This window comes from Colobus angolensis, unplaced genomic scaffold, assembly GCF_000951035.1.
Source record: "Colobus angolensis palliatus isolate OR3802 unplaced genomic scaffold, Cang.pa_1.0 Scaffold2, whole genome shotgun sequence".
NCBI classification, from domain to species: domain Eukaryota; kingdom Metazoa; phylum Chordata; class Mammalia; order Primates; family Cercopithecidae; genus Colobus; species Colobus angolensis.
The window spans coordinates 3,217,689-3,241,149 of record NW_012115154.1 but is presented as its reverse complement, the minus strand read 5'-3'; the positions used below and the strand labels follow the sequence as shown (position 1 = coordinate 3,241,149).

General features: G+C 48.8%; 2 protein-coding genes across 3 annotated transcripts in view; both read left to right on the top strand.

Moving 5' to 3' along the window:
• Positions 1-15,985, top strand: part of WDR91 (WD repeat domain 91) — a 29,864-nt gene extending 13,879 nt beyond the window's left edge. The window contains exons 8-15 of the mRNA XM_011941246.1: positions 1,217-1,410; positions 2,472-2,622; positions 3,878-3,972; positions 4,151-4,319; positions 8,167-8,275; positions 9,057-9,169; positions 10,440-10,637; positions 13,471-15,985. Of these exons, the coding sequence (XP_011796636.1) occupies positions 1,217-1,410; positions 2,472-2,622; positions 3,878-3,972; positions 4,151-4,319; positions 8,167-8,275; positions 9,057-9,169; positions 10,440-10,637; positions 13,471-13,635 (1,194 nt within the window). The 3' untranslated portion in view covers positions 13,636-15,985. The remainder of the gene's footprint in view (positions 1-1,216; positions 1,411-2,471; positions 2,623-3,877; positions 3,973-4,150; positions 4,320-8,166; positions 8,276-9,056; positions 9,170-10,439; positions 10,638-13,470) is intronic.
• A 567-nt stretch (positions 15,986-16,552) lies between these two features.
• LOC105511144 (chromosome unknown open reading frame, human C7orf49) overlaps positions 16,553-23,461 on the top strand; it is a 75,815-nt gene continuing 68,906 nt past the window's right edge. For both annotated transcript variants that reach the window (XM_011941235.1, XM_011941239.1), the window contains exon 1: positions 16,553-16,564. The gene's annotated coding sequence lies outside the window, so the exon portion shown is untranslated. The remainder of the gene's footprint in view (positions 16,565-23,461) is intronic.

Here is a 23,461-nt window from a genome sequence, read left to right as displayed (position 1 = left end):
CATTGCTGCACTGAGGGCCATGTGCCCACACAGTGGGAGGCTATGGCCCAGGCCCGTCTGTGCTGAGCCCGGGGCTCTGGGGACTCCCCTCATTGGCCAGTGTGGGCCATGGCCTGCTCTTTGTGGCATTACAGCTCCTTCTGTTTCTGCTAGATACTCCTGATCGATGGCAAAGTCTAAGGTATTTACTGGTTCTCTTGCTCAAGTCACCTTCTTGACCATTTATCTCATAATTAAGGCTATTTGCCTGTTTTAAAGGCATTTCCTCATTAACAGCCCGCTACTGTGGTGACAACGGAACCTTAAGACTCAGATTATAAGTTCTGGCATTTCAGGATTCAAGATGCACTTGGGGGCCAGCCACAGCCCCATGAGGTCTGAAGTTCCTCTGTTATTATTTTTTATTGTTGAACTCCTCCTCTGGCCTCTCTGAGGAAGCACTTGCAGGAGCATCTGGACCCCAGGGCTGGTAGAGAGTGCCCTGGCTGATGCCCCCAGCCTGGATTGTGTCTAGGTGAGCACCAGATGGTAGCCAACACCTGCTGCCCCAGGGACGCAGAGACGGGGCAGCCTTGAACCCCCAGCGGCCCTTGGGTCTCTGTCTTTCTTACTGGCCAGTTGTGTCTGGTTCTTAGTTTCTCAGTGCCCACCTCCCAGGAGGGCTGGTGGGCCTAGGGGTGCACTGGAAAGGGGCCGGGCTTAACTGTCACCCACCCAGCTTCACATCCAGTTTCTCCCCCTTGCCAGCTGTATGACTTTGGGCAAGAGATTTGGCTTCTCTTTCAGTCTTTTAGTTTCCACAGCTGTAAAATGGGGAAAATAATAGCATCTCTGTTTGAGGAGGACTAAGTGAGAGAAATCTGTAAAATGCTCAGTGTGGTGTGTGGCCTGCACCACGCATCCTCCCCCTGGCATGTTGTCACGGCAGATGTGTGTCTTGGGTCCCATCAGCTGTGTCACAGAGAGGCCACAGCCCCCTTTCCTTCAGCAGGGCCTGTGTGGAGCGAAGTCTCCAGGAAGGGGCTGTCAGGGGGGCAGGCCCTGCACCCTCCCGGGGTGAGTTAAGCACTACCCTCGCAGGTCAGAGCTCTCCTCTCCACTCTAAGTACTGAGAGCCCCACAAAATGCTGTGGCCTAGGCCTAGTCCCCCTGTAGTGTATGCCCTGGTGTGGGGGGCCCTTTCCTGGCTGACTTGTCCCCACCCTGCTTGTGATAGTGTGCAGAGAAGAAAACAGAAGCCGGTGGCCCAGAGGCCGAACCCTGCCCAGAGCTCCACATGGAGCCAGTGGAGCCACTGACTCGGGCGTCCTCAGCAGGCCCTGAGGGTGGAGGAGTCCGCCCCGAGCAGCCCTTTATTGTGCTGGGACAGGAGGAGTACGGGGAACACCACTCGTCCATCATGCACTGCAGGTGGGTTGGGCCTGGGGCCAAGGAAACCCTGGGAAGCTCAGATTTTCAGGCAGCACACGTGGCGGTGTGGCCAGCAGGAGATGGCAGAGAATGGGGGCTTGGACGAGGGCCACAGTCATGGCTGAAGAGTCATGGGAGTTGCTTGGAGCTGCCAGTGGACTGGTCAGCCCATCTGCCCTTTGGTCTTTTTTTTTTTGTTTTTTTTTGAGACAGAGTCTTGCTCTGTCGCCTAGTCTGGAGTGCAGTGGCACGATCTTGGCTCACTGCAACCTTGCCCTCCCAGGCTCAAGTGATTCTTGTGCCTCAGCCTCCCAAGTAGCTAGGACTACAGATGCCTGCCACCACACCCATCTAATTTTTATATTTGTAGTAGAGACAGGGTTTCACCATGTTGGCCAGCCTGGTCTTGAACTTCCCGACTTCAAGTGATCTGCCCATCTCAGCCTCCCAAAATGCTGGGATTACAGGCGTAAGCCACCACACCCGGCCTCTCTGCCCTTTCTAATTGTGTTTTTCTCAGTTTTAGGAAAATTTACCCTACTTTAGCCCCCCAAACTCACTCAATTTTAATTTGCTTTATGTTGGTACTTTTAGGTAAATACCTGATTTGTAATTTACCGTTTGTAAGTTTTTACTTAAGCACAGTAAAAACCTTTCAAGAACAAACCCTAGTGGGGCATAATTTTCAGCTGGTAGGTGGGTTTCTCGTTTTGACAGCCCTGACAGCTCTTGGGGCCCTTGGGCTGTTCTGGAATGTGAGTCTGGAGGCTCTAAATCTCCAGAGACTGCAAGTGGCCCCAGGGCAGGGCCCTGCAACTCTTGCTCACCGCTCTTTGCCCAAAGTTGACCAAAAGCTCCGCACATGGTTGGCACTTAAGTGTTTCTTAGACAAACGAATGAATATTTCTGGAAATAGTCTATACCAGTCCTTTGAATGTAGACCTCTAGGGATTGTTTTTTAAAAACAGTAAGGAAGTCAGGAAAGCGATCACCTTGGCATTAGCGGAAGAGGATGGGGACGGAGAAGCCAGCTGACAGGCCTCCCTTTTCTCTCACCTCAGAGTGGATTGCTCTGGGAGGAGAGTCGCCAGCTTAGACGTAGATGGGGTCATCAAAGTGTGGTCCTTCAACCCCATCATGCAGACCAAAGCATCCTCCATTTCCAAATCGCCGCTGCTGTCTTTGGAATGGGCCACCAAACGAGACAGACTGGTGAGTAATGGTGGCCGGTGGGCCCTGCTTTGCTGGCTCAGTGGAGGAATTCCCCAGGGTTCTCCACCGGCTGAGTCAAGACAGCCAAGCCAGTTCTCCTCCCTTCTTTCGATTATTGGGGATTCAGGGACACACGTCCAGGACTGGCCAGAAGGCTCCTGTTGTGGGAAGGCAGTGAGGTTACCAAATCGACAGACTGAAGTGAGCTGCAGGGGGCCTGGAACACACGGCTTCTTCCTGTCTGTGGTGGTCTGCCCTGGCGACCACCTGCCAGACTGCTGCCCCCCCATCTGTCTGTGTTTCCAGCTGCAGTTTCAGTGGGCGCCCTCCCGTGCCAGGCCCCATGGGAAGTGGCTTCCGCTGGTGAGGGGCTGGTGTTCTGTTTCGTGGTTCCCATGGGTGTTATGGTCCCCAGGAATAGTACAGTGTTCTTCCTTCTGGATTTTGTATTTGAGATAGGACTTGTAGTTAAGGAGGTAAGATTGACTTGCTGTTTTTTCTTTTACTTCATTTGTGGGGATCATACCACATAGCCCAAGATGCACACCCTGTTTTTCTATAATTTTTGGCAGCTGAAGGGATAATCCTCATGGATGAGGACCTCAGGGCTTGCCCTGTGCCAGTGCCAGTTTGCCAACTGAACGCCAAGGTCACACTCTACCTAATATTCCTGGGAGACACCCTCAGACCTGGGCTGCTTCTGGCACTTTCCTCTGGCACTATTATTATCTTTGAAGCTTTTCACCAAATAAGTCAGCAGTTCCTGAATGCAAGGATAGCCCCTTTGATTTTTTTTCTGGAGGTCTTTATAGACCCAGAGCCAGAGCTGTCCCCTGAAAAGGCAAATGGGAGTCACCCAGGCCCCGTGGCAGCCGGAGCCAGTATGCTGGGAGGGGTGCTGGGCAGACCAAGAGTGGGAAGGAAGGGTTCCAACAGCTGGCGTTTCAAACTGAAGAAAGGGAGCATCAGTGGGCCTCACTCACCAGCCGGAACATTTCCAGATGTGTCCAAGGTGACACGTCTCTCCCATTCCACAGATACTTTTTGTGGTTTTGCTTAGAAGTTCAAGGTCAGCTCTCATGTCTTTAATTTTAAAATGAGGCTCATTGTAGCCAGATTTCCCCCGAACTGCCTGGATGCATAGAGGAGGGGCCTCACCCCCGCAGCCTGCCCAGCCTCTCCCCTTCTGGAGATCCTCCCTGACTCAGCCTCACTCCATGCTATCCTTCCCACCTCACGCCCGTTGTCGTTCCAGCTCTTGCTGGGCAGTGGTGTGGGGACGGTGCGTCTCTATGACACGGAAGCCAAGAAGAATCTCTGTGAAATCAATATCAACGACGACATGCCCAGGTGAGCTGGAAACCACCCCCCACCATCAAGGCCGCAGGCTGCCAAGTGTGGTCCGCGGGGCTAGGCCTTTCCCGAGCCTTGTGCCCCATCTCCTGTGCAGGATCCAGCCTCAGGACCAAAGTGCACCCTCCCTCTGTGGGCAGGTGGAGGGTCTGACCGAGGCCCATGTGTGTTGCAGAATCCTGTCTCTTGCGTGCAGCCCCAACGGGGCCTCTTTCGTCTGTTCGGCTGCAGCTCCGAGCCTCACTTCCCAGGTGGACTTCTCAGCACCAGACATCGGCAGCAAGGGCATGAACCAGGTTCCTGGCAGGCTGCTGCTGTGGGACACAAAAACCATGAAGCAGCAGGTACGGGCCTGCCCTATGGCTCTCTCTGGAGCCAGGCACACTCTCTGCATTCCCTTGGGTTTCTGAAGAGCCTCTTCCCTCTTTTTGCTTTGGTCTCCTCAGATTTTTAATAAAGTTTTAAGTGTTGGAAAGTAGCGTACTCCAACTGGGCAGATTGTTAGTGACATGTCATTCAGAATTGTGCCACAAACTTAGGAGTCACACAGAACCTACCAGAGGGCCCCTGTGGTTGATTTTTTAGGAGAGGACTCGTGTCTCCCTCTGACATCCTGTTAACTTAGAATTGTATGAGAATTATAGCAGCAGCAGCCAGCAGTAACAAGGACACATGCAGATTCATAAGAAGCGAGGTGAACAGACAGCCTGTGAACTTGCTCCCAGGGGACCTGGGCCCCACCTTGGAGCCGAGGACCCCTTCCTTCAAGACAGTAATAGATGCTGCAGCTGCCACCCTGAGCCCCAGAGAGGCTGAATGATGCTAAACTCACCTTCCAAGGCAGTGCTACTTCTTATTAAACTGATTTGTTTCACTGCTCACAAGTCATGTGGCCTTTATGTTGAACACATTGTTTCCTAATGCTGCTGGAAACTCGAGGCTCCTACTTTCAGTTGGTTTCTTTTCCAGATGTTCAGTTTGTTCTGTTCTGCATCTGCCTGTAGAAGTGCTCTGTGTTCCCTTTGGGTCTCTCAGACCTCTCAGGCCTGTCAGGGTCACACCCGAATTCTTGACCTCCACCCCTTGCCACATGCATCCCTCCCCTCATAATTTTCCTTACTTTGGCAAATGTGCCTCATCTAGAAATTTGGGATCTTGGCCGGGCGCAGTTGCTCATGCCTGTAATCCCAGCACTTTGGGAAGCTGAGGCAGGTGGATTGCTTGAGGCCAGAAGTTCAAGTCCAGCCTGGGCAATGTAGTGAGCCCTTGTCTCTACAAAAAATTTAAAAATTAACTGGGTGTGGTGGTGCTCACTTACTTGGCAGGCTGAGGCAGGAGGATTGCTTGAGCCTGGGAGGTGGAGGCTGCAGTGAGCTGATGTGGTGCCACTGCATTCCAGCCTGGGTGACAGAGTGAGACTCTGTCTCAAAAAAAAAAAACAAAAAACAAAAATTGGGGTTCTTCCCAGACCTGTCCTTTTCCCTCTGCTCACACAGTCAGTCCATAAGCAAATGCTGCCAGTGTGTTTCCAGTCTGACCACTTCTCTGCATTTCCAGGGACATACTCTAGACCTATCTCTTGTGCCCCTCTCTGCCCACTGTCCTCTCCACCGGTTTAATTCACTTCCTCTTAGTTCGTAGCATCTTGTATTTTCCTCCAAAGCTCTCATTACAATTTGTAATTATGTGTTTACTTGTGATTGTCAAGGTTTTAATTAAACATTGAATACATACAAAAGCATATTGAAATCATAGGGGTATAGTATAATGAGAAGAAAAGCAGTACAGTGAGCACCCATAGACCCATCGCAGTTTATAGAGAGCATCACCAATACTTTTTAGCTCTTGTGTAGCCCTTCCCAATCTTGGTCTTTTTCCCTTCCAGAGAGAACCTGTCTTGAAGTTTGTCATACTGTTGCCTTACTTTTTTTTTTTTTTGAGACGGAGTCTTGCTCTGTCACCCAGGCTGGAGTGCAGTAGCACAATCTCGGCTCACCACAACCTCCACCTCCTGAGTGCAAGCAATTCTTCTGCCTCAACCTCCCAAGTAGCTGGGATTACAGGTGCCCAACACCACATCCAGCTAATTTTTTGTATTTTTAGTAGAAATGGATTTCACCATGTTGGCCAGTCTCGAACTCCTGACCTCAGGTGATCCACCCACCTCAGCCTCCCAAAGTGCTAGGATTACAGGCGTGAGCCACTGTGCTCGACCTGCCTTACATTTTAAAAATTACTTTACCATGTTATTACATATCCCTAAACAACCAAATTTTTGTTTTGTGGGTTTTCTGACTCCACATAAATGGAACCACAGTATATGTGTTTTTCTACAATAGCTTCTTGTATTCCAGGCTGAACACTGCTTCCCTAACCTTGTGCCTTGCCTCATCCTCTGGCTGCCTTTGCTGAGACCGGGACGTTACCTCTCCATGTAATTGGCATTCCTTTGTTGTCTTTTCTCTCTGGCTGCTTTTAAAATCTTCTTCTCTGGCTCTCTGGGTGTGGATTTTCTGGTTTTTAAGTTTTAAAATTTATTTTTTTTAAAGTTCTGCTTGGAATTTGTTTTCTGAATCAGAGGATTTATGTCTTTGTTCAATTCTGGAAAATTTTCAGTCATCATTTTTTCTAGTATTGCGGTTCTCTGATCATCTCTTGCCTTCTGGACCTCCCATTCCATACGTGTTAGAACTTGCCTGTTCCTCTTTTTTGTTTCACTTGGCGGCATTCTTGATAAGAGTTTCTTCAGATCTATCAGTTTGCTAATGTCTCCGTTACTATACTATACCTAGTTTTCTGTTCCATCTATTTATGAGGATGGTAATTTAAGTTACTGTATTTCTCATTTTTAGAAGCTCAGCTTCATTTTTTAAAACCTGTTTTGTTGTGTTTATAGTTTCTCATTTTTACCCATATTTTCAATTCCTTATTTTATTTTGTTGAACAATTGAATGTGCTTGTATGTTGTGCATTATAAATCTAATGTCTGAAGTTTGTGGGTCTAATTCTGCTCTGTTTCTGTGGGTGCTGGCTCCATTTGCCTTATTTTCCTGTTTCTTATGAATTGTGATCATGGTGTTTCTTGGGCTAGTATCTCTGAGAATATTTTGAAGTTTGGGTTGGAGTTGCATTTCTTTGGATTTGCATTAGTTTTTGCCAGGTTCCTCCCATGTCAGGGCTACTCTGTGGTTATGAATTTGCAGGGAGGTAAGTTTTCTTGTTATCCCTTTCTGTGAAGTAGGTTTATTTCTAGTTCATTCCTGCACTGAAGATATAGCTCTTTGGGGTCCCAGCTCTGTGTGACGGTTTCTTTTTTCTTTTATTTTTTCTTTTTCTTTTTCTTTTTTTTTGATTATACTTGAAGTTCTAGGGTACATGTGCACAACGTGCAGGTTTGTTACATATGTGCGGTTTCTTATCGCCTGACCTTGGGCAGGTCACACATTATTGTCTCCAGGCTCCTGAGCTCTTCATGGGAAGCAGAATGGGAACTTGAGTCACCTGGATCTGATTAATGCCCCATAATGAAAGGCAGCTTTGGAGTGCACTAGTTCTCTGCATTCTTGCTTTCTCTTAGTTTTGGCCCTAGAGGATTCTTTTATTTGCTAGCTCAGTACTCTGTGTGTATTTTAGATAACATTCTATCTTGCATTTTTAATTTCAGGAGGATTATTTAGGGTTCCCAGGGTTCCATATTGTTTGAAATGATAATGTTCATTCATTACGTAATTAATAGACCTTATGTTCTATGAGGTGGTTTTGTTTGCTACTATATTTCTAAGTGTTTCTGTGGGGAGCCATAGGGCAGGTTTATTAGTGTTGTCTGTCATCAAAGGTGGTTGATGAAGTGTTATTTTCTGAGAGCAATAAGACTTTTCAATGAGAATTTGCTTGGAATGCATTCTGGTGAAGTGTAGGCTGCTAAGATATGTATTGTTTATTTTATAATGGAGCAAGCATGGATTATTATCTATCTATGGAAACCAGAATAGGCACAGAGACCTTGTTCTCAAAAGAGCACAGAAGGTCACTGGCACAGCACTTTGGCAAAGGCTCAGATCTACATTTCCAGATTACATAAGGGAGGAGCTGGTGGAAAACTCAGTCTGGGGCACCTGTCTGCATTGGAATAAGCAGCATGCCTGGGCTGAGTGAAGATCTGCTACTGGCATTTTTGTTTTGTTTCAATAGCTCCAGTTCTCCCTGGATCCAGAACCCATTGCTATCAACTGTACAGCCTTCAATCACAACGGAAACCTGCTGGTCACAGGGGCAGCTGATGGCGTCATCCGGCTGTTTGGTATGCAAGTGTGCTCATAGCAATCCTTGGTATCTCCTTAGATGTCCCAGGCATTTTTTTTTTTTTGCCAATGTTGGATTTTTTTTGCCAGCTGGGCCAGAGGCTTTTGCAAAACCCTGACTTCAGATGCATGTACTAGAGCTTAACTTTGGTCAGTGTTTTCAAAACACCCACCATAATAGACATGGGAGGGGGTGGAGCTCAGTAGTCCTTGAGTCTTGAGTTGTTCCATCTGAGTCCTTGTCACCCATGTGAAATACAGGAGGGCACACAAGAGTACTGCCGTCCTACCCACTTGCTGTGGGTAGTTCATTCTCAAAAGCATCACAACAGTGCTCCTTAACCAGAGGTGTACCTCAGAATCACCTGGCATGCTGTGTAGAAATCCTCAGGTTGGGTTCTGTCCCCGGGAGACATCCCCAGAGCCTGGGCTGGGGAAAGGCAACTGTATCTTTAGGGGATTCCCAGGGCGCCCATGGGGAAGTTACAGAGGGCAGTTTCTTGGGTGTCTTGCTAGACTTAGGGCTCTCCAGATGAGGTCCCCTCAGGGAGTCCTGAGCCTTGCTTCTGACCTGGTGAAAGAAGCTGCCTCTGAGGCTCAGAAGCAGCCTGACATCTTGGGCAGGGGCAGCTTTATGGTGCTCACTGGGTCCTGGGTGCCTGCCCTTGGCCTCAGAACAGCTGTCAGCCTGAGTAGAGGGTGAGGGGGCCTCCTGCTGCAGGCAGATGCCTTCTTTAGAGCCCTGGCCAGGATGTGAGTGACGGTGTCTCATTGCCTCAGACATGCAGCAGCACGAGTGCGCAATGAGCTGGAGGGCCCACTACGGGGAGGTCTACTCTGTCGAGTTCAGCTATGATGAGAACACCGTGTACAGCATCGGCGAGGACGGGAAGGTAGGCAGCCACAGGATTGAGATAAGAGAGCACTGGGATGACATGTGGGCCGGCTGCAGGTTGTGGTCATACTTGTTATTAGCTCTGCCACCTGGGGCCTCTTTTTGTAGCTTTGTTATCTGTAGAATAGGGATAAACTAGTAATTCGTCTTACAATCTTTGTGAGGTTTTAGTGAGTTCAGCGGGAGTTGGCTATCCTTATGAAAGGAAATATCAAAAATGACTCATCTTAGCATAGATGGATCTGTGGGGTCTGGATTTAGGGCTGAGTTTGCTTTGATGGGCTTGGTAATGAGTGGTCCCAGGACCACTCATGGATGTGTAGAGTTTGTTGAGTGGCTAGGGACAGCTTCTTAGATGCCTACAGACCCCAGCAGAGCCCAGAGATGTAAGAAGGGAGCCACAAAAAAAGGAAAAGTAAATGCCCCTAGTAGATTCCCTCTGTGGAGGGTTAGGAACTAGGAATAGTGACCACATCAGAAGGGGAGCTGGCAGGGGCAGAGGTGGGAGAAGGACGCCATTTCCATGTGTGCGTGCCTGGACCTTTTGGATTGGACACTGTCTTTTTATCTCTTGAAAGGAGTAACTACAAAATAAATTCTTCATTTGAAAAGTTTGGGAAGGGACTTTTACATTAAAGCTCAACTTCCTTCTTATGTGGGATGCTCAGTGAAGAGGTGGTCACAGCCAAGTAACCTGTCCATGGGGTAGGCTAAGGGATGATGTCTGCTGTGGTAAGGAGCTGAGTTTATAATGGCATCACCCAGTGTTCCATTGATTGTATGCCTGAAACACTGGAAATATATGTGGAATGTGTCCTCTGTACCTTGTTCCTAGGACAGAAAAATCTAGTTGGGTTCTAACTCTGATGATGGTGATAATAATAATAATAATAGGTCACTTGAAGCATTCCTCCTGCTTGAGAGACCAGGAATCCAGGCAAAGCCACTTGCTGTCCCTTTTCCTCTCCTAGGGTCAGGCCAGAGGGAAAGAGAAGGGTTGGACTTTGATGTGAGGTTGCTGCCTCTTTTTCTAGATTTTCTTCCCTAAAAAATGCTTAAGTCATGTTGGCCAGAGATAGGACTTGTAGACCTGTCACCTGCTTTTCTGCCTCTGGCACTTGAAAGGCTCTTCAAGGATGTCAGCACTGTGGCTGGGGGAGGTGGGCCGCCCTCTCCAGCCTCTGCTCTGGGGCGGGTTCTTGCTCTTCCTTGAGGCCTGCATTGGCCGGCTCTGCTAGGAGCACCGTGCTTATGCCCTGTGACTGCAGTTCATCCAGTGGAACATCCACAAGAGTGGCCTCAAGGTATCCGAGTACAGCCTGCCCTCAGACGCCACGGGCCCCTTTGTGCTATCTGGATACAGCGGCTACAAGCAGGTTCAAGTTCCCAGGGGCCGACTCTTCGCTTTTGACTCGGAGGGCAATTACATGCTGACATGTTCTGCCACAGGCGGCATCATCTACAAGGTAACTGGTGGTTGGGGGTGGGAGATGGTGGTATCGTGGTGGGCAGGGATTCCTCCCTGGAGGTCTGGGCCATGTCTGCTGAGCGTGGCCCTCTGTCCCTGAGCTGCATGGCTGTGCAGATGCCTTTGACAAAGGATAGGCAGCGCCTAGAGCGGGGGTGTCCAATCCTTTGCCTTCCCCGGGCCATGTTGGAAGAAGAAGAATTGTCTTGGGCCAATTCTTAACACTTCTTCTTAGTGTTAGTGGGCTAACACTAGTGATAGCTGTTGAGCTAAAAAAAAAATTGCAAAAAAAATCTCATAATGTACTTACAACACAAATTTGTGTTGGGCCTCATTCAAAGCCGTCCTGGGCTGCATGTGGCCCGCAGGCTGCAGGGTGGAGAAGCTTGGCCTAGAGCCTCCTTGCTGCAGGCCTGGCCAGGGCTGCTTTGCAGCTCAGGTGGGTAGAAAAGATGGGACCAGGGCATGAGACCCCCATTCTCTCTGCTCATCTTTGACCAGATTCTGCTCTTTCTCTGCCTTCTTTCCTTGGGAATAGCCTGTTACAGAAATCGCTCAGGAGTAGGGAGAAGAGTTGGGGAGTGTTGGGATGGAGGAACATGCCCCCAGTCAGGTCCCAACTAGGTTGTTTATTTTAGTACTCTAATCTGGTATAGATTTATTAATTTATTGAATGTCCCGTTGGTTAAGTATATTCCAGTTCAGGTTTTTAAAAAAAGTTTTAAATTTTTAATTTTTGTGGGTACATCCATAGGTATATATATTTATGGGGAACATGAGATGTTTTGATTCAGACATGCAATGTGAAATAAGCACATCATGGAGAATGGGGCATTCATCCCCTCAAGCATTTATCCATTGCATTGCAAACAATTCAATCACACTCTTGATTTTAAAATATACAGTTATTATTGACTATGGTCACCCTGTTGTGCTATCAAATAGTAGGTCTTATTCATTCTTTTTATTTTAATTTTTTACCCATCCAGTCCATGTTAGAGACAGAAATTTGAGGGCATGATTTGTCAAGCCATAGTGTAAGTTGTCCACATTGTTTTTTGCCCCTCCCTTTGCACGTTTGTTTTAGCTCTTAAGTCAGAGCTTATTTCATGTATTTTTAAGTGTCTTCTATTTTACTGGTGTCACCTAGACTAATGATGGGGATTTGTGTCATAGCCTAAGCTTCTGTGTCTGGTGTCGAGTGGGTCCATTCTCAGCCTGTGTGATACTTTTCAGTTATTTGCCCACTGGTGGTGTTTGTGTAGGATCAGAGTCCTTCAAGGTGGGATATTCTCAGCAGCTCTTGCTGCCACAGCTCATCGACCTGTCAAGGGCATGTGTTTTGGATGGCAATTTTGTGCTGGGCATTGGACCAGGCACTGTGGAGTGTATGAAGAACATCCAGAATATGATCTCTGCTCTCTTGGGGTGCACACTCAGAAAGAGACACAGTACCAACAAAGGAGAGCAATGCGGAGTTGAGCAGCTCAGGGAGAAGCAAGCTGTCTCAGTGGGGACTGAGTCCTTGCGGGAGGTGGGAGGCTGTGGATTGGAGGCCTTGGAACCAGGAGGAGAGGATGAAAAGGAGTTGTTGGGTAGATGGAGAAGAAAGCAGGTCTTGGGGCCCCACATGGGCAGAGGTGAGCAAGAGCTCACAGTGAGGCAAGGGGCACTACCCGTGCTGAGGTGGGAAGTGGGAGCCTCCTAGACTGTAATCTGAAGTGTGCACCGCAGGACCTGCGCTCGCTGTGGGTTAGGCTCCTCTTTTCTGTGGAGCATGATTCTGTCAGTTGCCCTTGCCCTTTCCTTCAAAATTAGCTCCATCATTTCTCGTAACCGATATTTCCCAATGGAGACACTAAAACGCCTTCCGTTTACAAGCCTGATCTTATTTTATTCTCCAGAGGTTTGTTTTTGTTGCATTTTTGGTGGGCTGTTCAGTACTTTGCTCTCTGTATGGATATATGTGTGTATGTATTTTATTTTTAGTCATGCAGCCTTTGTCATTTGATCTGATCAGTTCATATGATTGGCAGTCGGACTTGCTGTATGACCAATTAGTTGGTTGAAAGATTTTCCTCTGTAGAATTCTTTGAATGTGAATAATGAGATCTAATTATTTAAGGAATATATTGAACTTCAGGTCCCACTTTTATAATCTATAAACAATGTAACTTATGGTTTCTGTAAATGTTTTCTCCATGATGGCTGAAGACTGTGTTGCCTCCCGCTCACAGTTGCTATACATAGTGGTACTGACAGGAATTCTGTTCGTTCCTAGCTTCTCCTTCCCCATTAGTACCCTATCGCACAGGATTGCTGGCTAGCTAGTGCCGGGGTTCAGGGAGCCATGTTTCTGCACTAACTGAAGGCTCCCCTGTGCCAGCACTGTTCTGGGTGTGGCAGGCTGGCCCCCCACAGGAGAGAGCTGCCTGAGGCCCTACTCCCCTGCAGCTTGCATTCCCCAATATGGGAGTGAACCTTCAACCAATAAGCAGATTCATGATGACACGTCAGGTAGTGAGAAGTGATGCTGTAGTGAGAATAACCAGTGTGCGTGCAAGCAACACCAGCCCACAGCAAGTTCAAGGCAGCTGAGAAAATGCCTTATTTTAAGGAGCTGCTCAGGGACTTGTTTTCCACTTCAGATGGACCAGCTGTACTTGGGAAAGTGAAAGCATTTCCTGGTTCAAGAAGTTAAACAGACTTTCTAGAAAGGTGGGCATGTGTGCCTGGCCTCAAGCACATCTTCAGGTGGGCCACTGAAAGTGGATCAAGTATGTGTAAGTGGTGTTTGCTGACACCTCCTCCTGTTTCTTGTCCTTTTGCAGCTGGGTGGCGATGAGAAGGTTCTGGAGAGCTGCTTGAGCCTGGGTGGCCACCGAGCCCCTGTGGTCACCGTGGACTGGAGCACTGCCATGGACTGTGGGACCTGCCTCACTGCCTCCATGGATGGGAAGATCAAGCTGACCACCCTCCTGGCCCATAAAGCCTGATGACCTGCCCCAAGGGCCACCCGAGGAAGCGGTATTATCTGGGGTAGGGGAGGAGATATAGGACAGGAAAACCAGGTGCTCCACTCCATCTCCCTGCCAGTGCAGTGACTCTGCAGGGAAAGACTGGCAAGGAGGGTCAGGCACTTCCATCTTCGGTGACTGGAATGGGACCCACGTGGAGTAGGTGGCATATGCTTCCCAGAGACTGGTATCATGGCTGTGCCAGAAGTACATGTGAGACTATGGAGGAAAGCTCTGGAAGAAGGAGAAACATTGCAGTGGCTACTGTGTTGGCTCAGAAGAAATTGACAGTATTTTGTGTATATATGCCCATTTTTATTTTTCTTTTTTTAAAAAAGAGAATGCTCTTATGGTCCCCTGGTGTCTCTTTCTAGGATGTCTGTCACTTTGCTTCAGTGACAGCCCTCCCACCCAACCTGGCTCTGCTGGCCCGGAGCTGAACCTCTCCAGGCTCTCCTGTTGCTTTGCCATGGAGCCAGGTCAGCTCTCTGTCTGTTCTGCTGCGTAACAAGGTTTGGCAGTTCCTGTTTCTCTGGGCTTAAGTCAAGGCCACAGAGTTCTTTTTCTTCCCTGAAAGCTGGCAGCTTTCGTTACAGAAGATTCTCAGGATGAAGGCAGGGGCTGAGGCCTCTGCCACTGGCTTCCCCTTTCCATCCAGTGGCTGCTGTTTCCCAAGACGGGCTAAGCATTCCTTATCTGAAATGCTTGGGACAGGAGTGTTACAGATTTTGGATTTTTTCAGACTTTGGGATATTTGCATATATACATAATGAGGTGTCTTGGTAGGTCTCATGTCTGAACATGACATTCATTCATGTTTTAGATATACCTTATACATGTAGCCTGAAGATAACTCTATACAGTATTTTAAATAATTTTGTACATGAAACAAAGTATTGATTGTGGTCAGGTGTGGTATTTTCTACTTGTGGTGTCATGTTGGTGCTCAAAGTTTTCGGGCGGGGCACGGTGGCTCACGTCTGTAATCCAAGCACTTTGGGAGGCCAAGGTGGGTGGATCACTTAAGGTCAGGAGTTCGAGACCAGCCTGGCCAACATGGTGAAACCCCATCTCTACTAAAAATACCAAAATCAGCTAGGCGTGGTGGCAGGTGCCTGTAATCTCAGCTACTCCAGAGGCTGGGGCAGGAGAATCACTTGAGCCCAGGAGGCGGAAGTTACAGTGAGCCAAGATCACGCCATTGACCTCCAGCCTGGGCAACAGAGGGAGAACACAACTGAAAAAAAAAAAAAAAAAAGTTTTGGGTTATGGAGCATTTTGGATTTTGGATCTTTGGGTTAAGGACGCTCAACCTGTACCTCTTTCATTTGGTGGCTCCTCTCCTTCCTCCAACTGAACATCTTTGTGGAATGGTGACGGCTGCCTGCCCCCCTCTGCTGGCGAATGGTGAGAAGATCAGAGCAAGGGGGCCAAGTTGCCGCTGGTGGGCACCTGGGGTTAAGGCCAGCCCAACTGTGGCTGAGCCCATCTGTAGCTGAGCTGAGCGTTTGTGTCCACACCCTGCCTAAGGCCTGCCCTCTCCTCCCTGGCTGGGGTGGGACCTTGAAGATGCAGATCCTCCCACGAGGTGAGGAGGAACAAGAGACTCACTCCCCTTTTCCCTCTTGCCTTTCACAGCTCAGGCAGAGCTTATGGGAGGAGTCACTATGGGAGTGATGGGCCTGGGCTTTGGTCTCCAGTGCTTAGCAGGGGTGACCTTATCACTGAGCTGGGAAAGGCGGCTGCCACTAGTCATTTTAAGTCTCTGAGCTCCAGCCCAGTTCTGGGGGCACAAGTCTGCAGTAGGGATACTCCTAGTTACCTACTTGTGGAAAAGCACAAAGAAACTTGTACCAAAGCCTTGGCTCTATTCTGGGAGTTGAGGGAAAAGTAGGGAGGTATTTAAGTGGCTTGATTATGAGAAAACACCAGAGACAGTAGTAAATAGTTATTTACTGATTTTTACCCATTTCTACCCTGGTAATCCTCCCTGCAAATGAAGAAAACCAAGACTTCTTCATTTATTATTTTTCCCCATCTTCTGTATTGAAACAGTGATCTTACTTATCTCACCCAGTGACTCTGCAGGACATTTAAAAAGTGGTCATGGGTTTCATTGGAGTGACCATGTATTAATGTTTCCTCTCTTCATCTCAAAGTTTCTGTCTTACTACCTTTTCTCTCCCCTTAATACCATCTCTACAGCTTGCTGAGATGCTTTAAGGATCACAGAGGCACAAAGAAGATTTGAACCTTGCACTCCTCCCATCCCACCTCTTCTCCCTCCTGGGTGAGCGCTCGTCCTCAAATAAAGCATGTTGGAACTTCAGCTTATCTCTCCTTCCATAGACCTGCTTGGCATCTGCCTAAGAACCCAAGCAAGACTCTTCCATTGTCTTGGTTGAGGGCGGCATAGAAGAAAACCTCTTTACCAGTCCCAGCCTCAGTTCCCAGCCCAGGTGTTGACCCTCAGCTCTGGGGAGGGCTGCACAGAGAGTCTTGCGGGTACACTTCCCCACTTCCTCCTTCTCTTCAGATACCTCCCGGTATTTGCCTCTTCTGCTCCATGGCCTCAGGCCTTGGCTGTGTTCTGGGAGTTGAGGGAAGCATTTGAATGGGGAGGGCCTCATAGCCAGTCCCCATTCAAATGCTTTAGAGGTTCAACGTAATCTTTTAAAGTATGTATCCATTGTGGAATACAGACAGTGTAGAATGATTAAATCTAGCTAACTGACATGTGCATTACCTCACATGATAAATAACATTTTAGTTGTCAATTAAAAAAAAAAATCAGAATAGCCAAGTATTTTCTGTTCCTTTATTCACAAGGAAAAGATGCTTCTCCACCCCAGCCCGTGAGACCTGGGCTTGTCCTGGCTCACAGCGGGTGACGGTGGGGACCCTGGAGGTCAGTGACCCTAACCCCTCAAGGCAGCGGTGGCGGGGGAAGCAGGTCCTGCCCGAGACTGCCCTCCTGAGGAGCTACGTGGACCCCAATGTGGCAGTTCGGTTTGTGACCTGAAGGCACTGAGGCCGCCCCCTTCAGCCTTGCTATCTAGACACTGTCCCATGCGGCCAGGGGCTGAGGGAAGAGATCCAGCTGTGTGGGTGTCGCTGCTGGGGAGGAGCCGCAGGTGCCGTGCAGGGAGGGAGTGCGGTGTCCGAGTTCACTGCGCCTGGGTGTGGCCAGCACCCATTCTAGTTGCTGATTTTTTTGCGAGCCACGTTTCAGATTGCTGCCCTGAGTTCCCACTTTAGGGCCAGATCTCGTCAGATCATCCTTTCAACCTGAAAATGCTGCTGGGGAAGGCCTCACTGGCCACTGCTTGCACGGGCGTTTCCAGTCTGGGCTCCGGCATCCTTTGGGCTGTGTGAAGCGAGGAGTGTGGTTTTCAACTAAAACTCAGCACTGATGCCATGTGACCGTGGCGGAGCCCAGCATCCAGCAGGACATGTGGGCAGAGGGGACCCCCAGGGCCACATTAGCAAGGCTTCCTGTCTTGAAATGTTGCGAAAATTAAGGGACAAGAGAGACTGAAGAATGGGATGCAGGAAAGTTTTTATTTTCAGGTGTACATCAGCTCAGTGGAACTGCATCCAGATGTTTCATAGGTTATTATTTCAAAAACAGCCTGTAACCTTATGATATGGTTGAGCATATAAATTGGGGTGCAGTATCCCCATGACCTATTTTGTGCTTAGGTAGCTGACCCATAGTATTTAATGATTTTTTCAGAAGGTCATTCATTATTTTCCTAGTCTCCTATGTCTATGTCTTTTTTGATATTTGTATTTATTTTTGAGATCATGCTCCTTTTAGTTCCTTTATTCTCATTACAGACTGGATATCCTAAGAGTTCCCCTTCCTTCAGAGGAATTAGAAAGAAGGATGGCTTGATTGTCCTACTTCTTTTTGCTTCTGTGCCACCTCTTGTCTGATGTCCTTTACAGTGAATAACGGCCACCTTGTTTGGGGCCCACACAGCATCTAAGAGTTGTAAGATTTCTTCTTTAATTTCTTTCCCTCCAGCAGTTAAGAGTCCCCTTTCTTTGTAAATGGCTCCATGGGCATGTAATGTAGCAAAGGCATACTTTGAGTCAGTATAGATGTTAACTGTCTTTCCTTTGGCTACTAATAGTGCTTTAGTTAGAGCTATTAATTCTGCTTTTTGTGCGGAGGTCCCAGTAGGGAGGGCCTATGCCTCTGAATTTAGAGTCACCACTGCAAACCTGGCTCAGCAGACCCCTTCTGATATAAACTTGCTTCCATCTGTGAAATATTCAATGTCTGGGTCCTTAAAGGGTTGGTCTCTTAAATCTTTCTGGCTTGAGAACACCTCATCTACTACATCTACACAATAGTGTTGGGGAAACCGGTCTTGCAATTTGGGCATTTCTACAGGCAACAGGGTAGCCAGGTTGAGTATTCATGGTTTTTAAAGTTATGTGTGGATTTCCACATAAGAGCCCTTGATATCTTAACATTCTTGGATTAGATAGCCAGTGATATCCTCTTTGCTCCATTAAGGTGATCACCGTGTGTGGCACCCGTATTATTAGCTTTTGTACTAGAGTCAGCTTCCCAGCATTTTCTGCCAGCATGGCAGTGGCAGCTAACGCTTTTAAGCAGGGGGGCCATCCCAGGGCCACAAGGTCTAACCGCTTTGACAAATAGGCTACTGGTCGATACCATGATCCTACTGTTTGAACTAAAACTCCTGTAGTCATTCCTTTTCTTTCATGGACATAGAGAAAGAAAGGCTTAGTCAGGTCTGGCAGTCTCAGGGCTCAAGCTTGGCTTAAGGCCTTTTTGATCTCATTAAAGGCCTTCTCCTGCTCATTACCCCAAAGGAGGGACTCTTTTTCTCCCCCACTTTGTGGCTTCATACAATGGCTTTGCCATGAGTGAAAAGTTTGGCATCCAAGTACAGCAAAAGCCTGCTGCCCCTAAAAACTCCCTTACTTGTCGCCGGGTGACAGGAGTGGGGAGTGCACATATGGCTTCCTTCTGCCCACTGCCGAGTTCGCACTGCCCTTGGGCTACTAGGAAACCTAGATATCTTACTCTTTTTGCACAGACCTGAGCTTTTTCCTGAGATACTTTGTAACTTGCCTTCCATAGAAGGTGAAGGAGATCTTTGGTGCCCTGGAAGCAATCTTCCTTGATAGGTGCCACGAACAAACAAACGATCATCAATGTATATTGTAACATACACATTTGTCATTTGGTGGGACAAAAGCCTTAAGGTCTGATGCTAGTGCCTCTTCAAAGAGAGTGGGGGAGTTTTTGAACCCTTGTGGGAGCCTGGTCCAGGTGAACTGTATTCCTCCCCACTGGAATGCAAAAATAGGCTGACTTATTAGAGCTAGCCTGAGGCAGAAAAAGGCATCTTTTAAGTCCAAACTGGTAAACCAGGCGGCATGAGCAGGAATGTGGCTCATCAGTGTATATGGGGTTGGGCACCACCACATGTAAGGTAACAGTAACTTTATTCACAGGCCAGAACCCACCAGACGGTTTTTGCACTGGTTAAGAGTAGAGTATTCCAGGGTGACTTGCATTTCTTTATGATCCCATGTTCTAGTAGCCGATTTATGTGCTTGGTCATTCCTCACATTGCCTCTATAGACACCTGGTACTGGGGAATGCGTACTGGAGTTGCACCTGGAACTAACTCTACTACCACTGGTGCCTGGTTTATGACCAATCCTGGAGGACTGTCTTCTGCCCACACCTCAAGTATTTCAGTGACTAGTTTGTCAAATATTCTGTCCATAAGTTCAGACAGCCTGTGTGTCTCTTTTATGTATAGCCTCCATTCCTCAGTCTTGGGGAGGGTAAGAGTTAACATCATAACTTTCGGTCAGCTTAGATTCAGAGTCATGTTTCCTTCCAGCCTGAAAGAAATTTGTGCTTGCAGTTTCTGAAGCAAGTCTCTCCCTAACAGGGGCACCGGACAATTTGGCAGATATAAGAACTCATGTTGGACTTCTTGTCCTCCAATGACACACCTTCTGGATTGACAGGCCTTTTCTCTGATACTCTGGTTGCCCCAACTGTAGTAGCATAGGTTTTAGATAGTAGCCCAACGGGCTGTGTCACTACCAAGTGTTCAGCACCTGCATCTACCATAAAATCCATCTGTTGGCCTCCCACTTTCATCGAGACCAGGGGCTCCTGGAGGCCTACAGAGATGGAGCCCGGTCTTTCTCAGTCCTTACATTCCTCAACTCCTGCTAAGCTGACCAGATCGGCATCCAGCTTTAGAACAACGGCTAGTGGCTGCAGGCCTTGGGCAGGCGTCAGGTCCCTAGCTGCTGCTTTCTTCCTTTTTTCTCTTTCTGGACATTCATCCTTCCACTGCCCTGTTTGCATTCTTGCACATTGATCCCTCTCAAGCCTAGGCCGGCCTTCAAACCCTGGCCTAGCTTGTCCTCTACTGTGACCACAACCATGTCTGCGTCCTTTCACAAAGCCAGTCTCTCTTTGAACTAGAGCAGCAGCCAACACATCAACCTTTTCCTTGGCTTTGCGCTTTGCCTCTTTCTCGGCTTCTTCCTCTGGATTAACAAATACCTTAGTAGCTACTTGAATAAGCTGGGTAATATTCATAGCCTCAAAACCTTCCAACTTCTAAAGCTTCCATCTAATGTCACCTTGTGCCTGGCCCACAAATGCCACATTAACCATGGATTGATTCCCTGCATACTGTGGATCAAACGGTGTATAAAGCTGGTATGCTTTACAGAGTCTTCCATAAAATTCACTGGGACTCTCATCAGCCTTTTGGCGTACCTCTGAGACCGCTCCCAAATTCGTTGCCTTTTTCCCTCCGGCCTTTATTCCATTAAGGGGTGCCTCCCGATACCTCTGCAGGTTTTGCAATTCTTCTGCCTGGTTTGGATCCCAATTTGGATCTGCTTCTGGGAACCTCTTCTGTGCATACTGCTTAACAGGTGCATTGCTTTCTAACCACTGTAAGGTTGCCTGAGTAATTCTCCTGGCGTTCTTCTGTATTGAACAATATTAAAAGTAGCTGGTGACAATCAGGCCAGGTAGGGTTATGAGTCAGGAAGATGGACTGCATGAAGTCTATGACAGCCTGGGGCTTCTCAGTATAGGAGGGTGTAAGCTGTTTCCAGTTTAGGAGGTCAGTGGTGGAGAAAGGCTGGTAAACGAAAAGGCGTTGCCCTCCTTGTACATTATTCTGTTTATCATGATAAATTTGGCTTTGTGTCTCCCAGAGAAACATCTGCAAGGCTCGGGTGCGGCGGGGTGCTTCTTTAGTCTTTATAGGTAGGGGCTCTGACTCTTCCCTGTGGGGTGACGCCTGAGGCTCACTCTCCTCTGAGCTTGATTCCTCAAGGGCCGTTTGTGCGGGCCTGCAGAACAGGTTTTTCCTGTTTTCCTTGCGGCTTTTCCTTTCCTTCCACTGTCCCTTTGGGTTCTAGTGGCAGGATCTCGGCTCACTGTAAGTTCCGCCTCCCGGGTTCACCCCATTCTCCTGCCTCAGCCTCCTGAATAGCTTGGACTATAAGCACCTGCCACTGTACCTGGCTAATTTTTTGTATTTTTAGTAGAGACAGGGTTTCACCGTGGTCTCGATTTCCTAACCTCGTGACCTGCCCACCTCGGCCTCCCTTTAGGTTCTTTTACTGCCTCAGATCTGGCACAAACTACCAGGGTCTTACAGTAAGTCTCAGAATAGGCTTGTAGCCACTTGGGGTGAGTTTGAAAGATGCTCAGCCAGGAGTCAATGTATGGGAACTGGTTCGGGTACCCAGGCTATTCTCTGGCTCTGGTTATTATCCTAAACACAGTCAATTATCTCTCTATCGTCCCTTCGGCGGGTCACCCAACATTAAAAGAAGTCCAATCTATTTCACAGAGAGTTCTCAATCTCGGAGGGGTTAATTTAACTCCATAATCTCCATTAAAACTTTTCTTGAAATTTTCCCAACATACAATCCAATGGAGTAGGCTTTGATGCTTTTCCTCCCATTTTGCCCCTTGCGACATGCTTTCACTCTCACTTTCATTCCTGGACTGACCAGACTGGGTCCTATTATGGGAGGGGGAGGTTCGGGCACTGCTTAGCTAGGACAGTACCTTATTCCCACTAGAGCCTGCTGCAGCTGTAGGGCAGCTCCTGTTTGCCGGATACGGTGTCCTAGGTCTGGCTCGTCCCACACTGGGAACACACAGTCTGCGCTAAGAGATCTGTGTCTCCCCACGTCACGCCTCGCGTTGGCCTGTGTAAGACTGTCTCTTTCACACACTTTCATACCCCTCCCCCGTTCCCAGTTGCTGACCTTTAGCTAAAGTGGCGAAGCCCCTCTTGGCATGTTCAGTTTCCTTTCACCTCCCCCATTCCCAGTTGCTGTCCTTTACTTAAAGCGGCGAGCACCTCTTGCCACTTTGGTTCCCTTTCCTGACCAATCTGCGGGCCTCTCTCACGTCCTGCGTCAGTTACGTTGTGAGTTTCATCCGAATCAAGGGGTCTCTCCCATTGTCTCCAGACCCTCTGGGTCGGACTAGTTTTAGTCCTCACCCCCTGGGAGGTGATCAGGCTCCCCTTTTGTCCTTATGGGACAGGTCCTGCCTTAGGGCCCAAACCCTACCATAGTTCAGATGGTTGCTCCTGTCACTGTCCAGCAGTCCCTTTTTACTGGTTCTGTTGTGCTGTCGGGAAGGGCACTGGGGCCGGGGAGAGCAGATCCCCTTCCAGGCCGAAAGTCAGCGCCAAGGGTCCCAGGTCTCCCCTGCCTCACAGCCTCAGTCCCACAAGCAAAAGAGACAGAAATCTGCTGTCTCCAGTCCCAGATTTCGGCACCAGAAATGTTGCAGAAATGAAGGGACAGGAGAGACCAAAGAATGGGATGCAGTGAAGTTTTTATTTTTAGGTGTACACCAGTTCATTGGAATTGCATCCAGAAAGTATGAGCATAGAACAAAGAAAACAAATGCCTTTTAAGCATTTTGAGGCGGGAATTACGTGAAGCAGGAAGCAGGCTTACAGAAGCGAGAACAAAGGCCATTAATTATCTTGTGATACTTTTGCAACATGTCTTACATCTCTGGGAAAACTTGGTTTGCAACTTACTCTTATCTGTCTTGTTGAGAGGTGACAATGTGCTAGCAGCCCTGGCTCTCTGCGCCTCCTTGGCCTCCGCGTCCAGTCTGGTGGTGCTTGAGGAGCCCTTCAGCTTGCCAGGGTACTGTGGGAGCCCCTCTCTGAGCTGGCCCAGGCTGGAGCTGGCTCCCTCTGCTTGCCGGGAGGTGTGGAGGGAGAAGCGCGGGTGGGAACTGGGGCTGTGCGCGGTGCTTATGGGACAGCATGAGTTCCAGGCGGGCTTGAGCTCGGCGGGTCCTGCACTTGGAGCAGCCGGCCAGCACCGCCAGCCATGGGCAGTGAGGGGCTTAGCAGCTGGGCCAGCAGCTGGGGGGGGGGGGGCAGGTCCCCCAGCACTGCTGACCCACCCACAATGCGCTCAAATTATGGCGCGGCCTCAGCTGCCTCCCTGTGGGGCAGGGCTAGGGACCTGCAGCCTGCCATGCCCAACCCCCCCTTCCACCGTGGTGGGCTCCCGTGTGGCCCAAGCCTCCCCAATGGGCACTGCCCCCTGTTCCCCGGCGCCCAGTTCCATAGACTGCACAAGGGCTGAGGAATGCAGGCGCAGCACGGGACTGGTGGGCAGCTCTGCCTGCTGCCCTGGTGAGGGATCCACTAGGTGAAGCCAGCTGGGTTCCTGGGTCTAGTGGGGACTTGCAGAACCTTTAGGTATAGCTAAGGGATTGCAAATA